General features: G+C 37.7%; 1 protein-coding gene across 1 annotated transcript in view; it reads left to right on the top strand.

Annotated features, from left to right (window-relative positions):
* LOC104740043 (probable methyltransferase PMT4) overlaps positions 7-2,673 on the top strand; it is a 4,534-nt gene continuing 1,867 nt past the window's right edge. The window contains exons 1-7 of the mRNA XM_019235444.1: positions 7-266; positions 440-1,187; positions 1,275-1,410; positions 1,510-1,750; positions 1,865-2,090; positions 2,179-2,306; positions 2,400-2,660. Coding sequence (XP_019090989.1) covers positions 715-1,187; positions 1,275-1,410; positions 1,510-1,750; positions 1,865-2,090; positions 2,179-2,306; positions 2,400-2,660 — 1,465 coding nt within the window. The 5' untranslated portion in view covers positions 7-266; positions 440-714. The remainder of the gene's footprint in view (positions 267-439; positions 1,188-1,274; positions 1,411-1,509; positions 1,751-1,864; positions 2,091-2,178; positions 2,307-2,399; positions 2,661-2,673) is intronic.

The raw sequence follows: 2,673 nt of genomic DNA, 5'->3' as shown, positions 1-2,673 counted from the left end.
ACAGACAGACGCAGAGCAAGAAAAAAGCTTTACAGACAGTCCTCTCTTCTCTAATCATATCACATCACTCTCTGACTGGTTACTTCGTTTTCGCCATCGTTTTGGTCCAATTCTTTAAAGTTTTCTCTCTTTTCAACCCTCATTTACACTTACTCTGCTTCTTAAAACCCTTCTGTTAATTTTTTTTCTTCTCGTCGTCGATGCGTTGGTTCAGGCTTATTTGATTTGTTTGTCGTCGTCGAGATCTCATTATAAGAAATTACGAGGTTCGTTATTTGTTGTTCCTGCCTGGCTCATTTCGCTTATGATCTAGAAACTAACTATACGTCGAGAAACAATAAAGCGTCTCTTTTAAATTTTAAAATCCTTGTAAAAAGGTTAAAACTTTATCTCCCTTTTTTAGGAAACAAAAATTTGATCTGAGAAAATTTGGTTGCAGGTTGTTTCGTTTCCGTAATTGGCCTACATCTGGGATTTAACCAAGACTTGTTGTTATGTATTTGTTCTGAATTTGGCATACAGTCCTGTGACTGATATGCTCTTTCCTGATTTGGATTTTTATTCTTTTTGTGGTTTGGTCTATATGAATCAATCAAATGTTGAATCCTTTTATGGCTTGATTAGGTTATATGATGTTAGTTGGATTTGAGAAAATCTTTTTTAGGGACTTAAAAAAGTGGTATTGGTTGTATAGTGTACATAAAAAAGCTGACCATGAAGCTTGCCTCAGTTTTTGGTCTTAGACCACGCATCAGCGGTTTACTATTCTTGATTCTTGGTGTTATTGCTCTCATTACCATTTTAGTACCAAACTCTGATGATGACTCTTCTTCTTCTACGACTTCGGCTACGCGAGTGCCGCCACACAACGTTTATAAAAACTATGGGAGGATTAAGGAGCAAGCAGCTATTGATTATCTAGATCTAAGGTTTTTCTCCTTAGGTGTCAATCGGTTAAAAGAGTTTCCTTTATGTGGTAAAGAAAGAGAAAACTATGTTCCTTGTTATAACGTCACAGAGAGTGATCGGAATTGTGGGTTTGCAAGAGAAGAGGAAAGATGTATAGTTCGTCCTCCCAAGGATTATAAGATACCACTTAGATGGCCTGTTGGTAGAGATATTATATGGACTGGGAATGTCAAGATTACTAAAGATCAGTTTCTTTCATCAGGAACTATGACTAAAAGGTATTTGTGATCACTCATAGCTTTGTTATGCAGTTTCAGGAGCTAGTGTTGTACCATCTTAATCTTTTTTAATGTACTTGTCATTAGGCTAATGTTGCTTGAAGAGAATCAAATTACGTTTCACTCAGAAGATGGCTTGATCTTTGATGGGGTCAAAGATTACGCTTTTCAAATTGCTGAGATGATTGGATTAGGAAGCGATTCCGAGTTTTCTCAAGCTGCTGTAAGACGTTCTACCTTCTTTCTCTAGTTTCCTCTTATCATTTGATCGTCAGTTCTATTTCAACAGAAACTCATTTAAGTTGTCTTCTTTTTCTTGCAGATACGGACTGTGTTAGATATTGGTTGCGGATTTGGTAGCTTTGGTGCACATCTAGTGTCTTTGAACGTGATGCCTATATGTATAGCAGAGTATGAGGCAACTGGAAGCCAAGTCCAGTTAGCTCTAGAGAGAGGCCTTCCTGCAATGATTGGAAATTTCTTTTCGAAACAACTTCCATATCCAGCTTTATCATTTGACATGGTCCACTGTGCTCAATGTGGGATTACTTGGGATATAAAAGGTATTTATCTGGTATAGTTCATAGTCTTTCACTTATTTTGGTTAACATCTCTAAATTTGGGACTTTGAAATGGAACTTACAGAGTTATGCTTTCAATTATCTGACCTTAAGCAGATGCAATGCTACTTTTGGAAGTGGATCGTGTTCTCAAGCCCGGGGGTTATTTTGTTTTAACATCTCCTACAAGCAAAGCACAGGGAAATTCTCCTGATACTAAGAAAACAAGTATCTCAACACGAGTAGATGAGTTATCTAAGAAAATCTGCTGGAGTCTCTCAGGTCAGCAAGATGAGACGTTTCTTTGGCAGAAAACAGTAGATTCAAATTGTTATTCATCTCGGTGAGTATGAGAACAGAGTATTGAAGCTTGGTTTTTCACTCACAGTCACACACTGATGTCGTTCTTTCTTTTTTCCTGCTTGTTGTAGCTCGGAAGCTTCTATACCTCTTTGCAAAGATGATGATAGTGTTCCGTATTACCAACCCCTTGTTCCATGTATAAGTGGAACCAAGAGTAAACGATGGATTCCTATTCAGAATAGGTCTACAGCTAATGGTAACTGTTGATTTTGGCGAGTCATTTTCTGTTTTCATTGCTCATACTTTTCTTGCCATTGATGTTCTTCTCCGAATAAATTTATTTCAACAGGTATTAAACCTGAAGAGTTCGATGAGGATATACAAGTATGGAGATCAGCCCTTAAAAACTATTGGTCCTTGCTTACACCTTTGATATTCTCAGACCACCCCAAAAGACCTGGTGATGAAGATCCTGTCCCACCTTTTTACATGATACGCAATGCCATGGACATGAATGCTCGTTATGGGAATCTGAATCACGCCTTACTGAAACAAGGGAAATCAGTTTGGGTGATGAATGTTGTCCCAGCCAAAGCACGTAATACTCTTCCTATTATACTTGA

Source organism: Camelina sativa, chromosome 14 (assembly GCF_000633955.1).
Source record: "Camelina sativa cultivar DH55 chromosome 14, Cs, whole genome shotgun sequence".
Lineage (NCBI taxonomy): Eukaryota > Viridiplantae > Streptophyta > Magnoliopsida > Brassicales > Brassicaceae > Camelina > Camelina sativa.
Note: the sequence above shows the minus strand (reverse complement) of the source record. Positions and strands in the feature narration are given on the sequence as shown.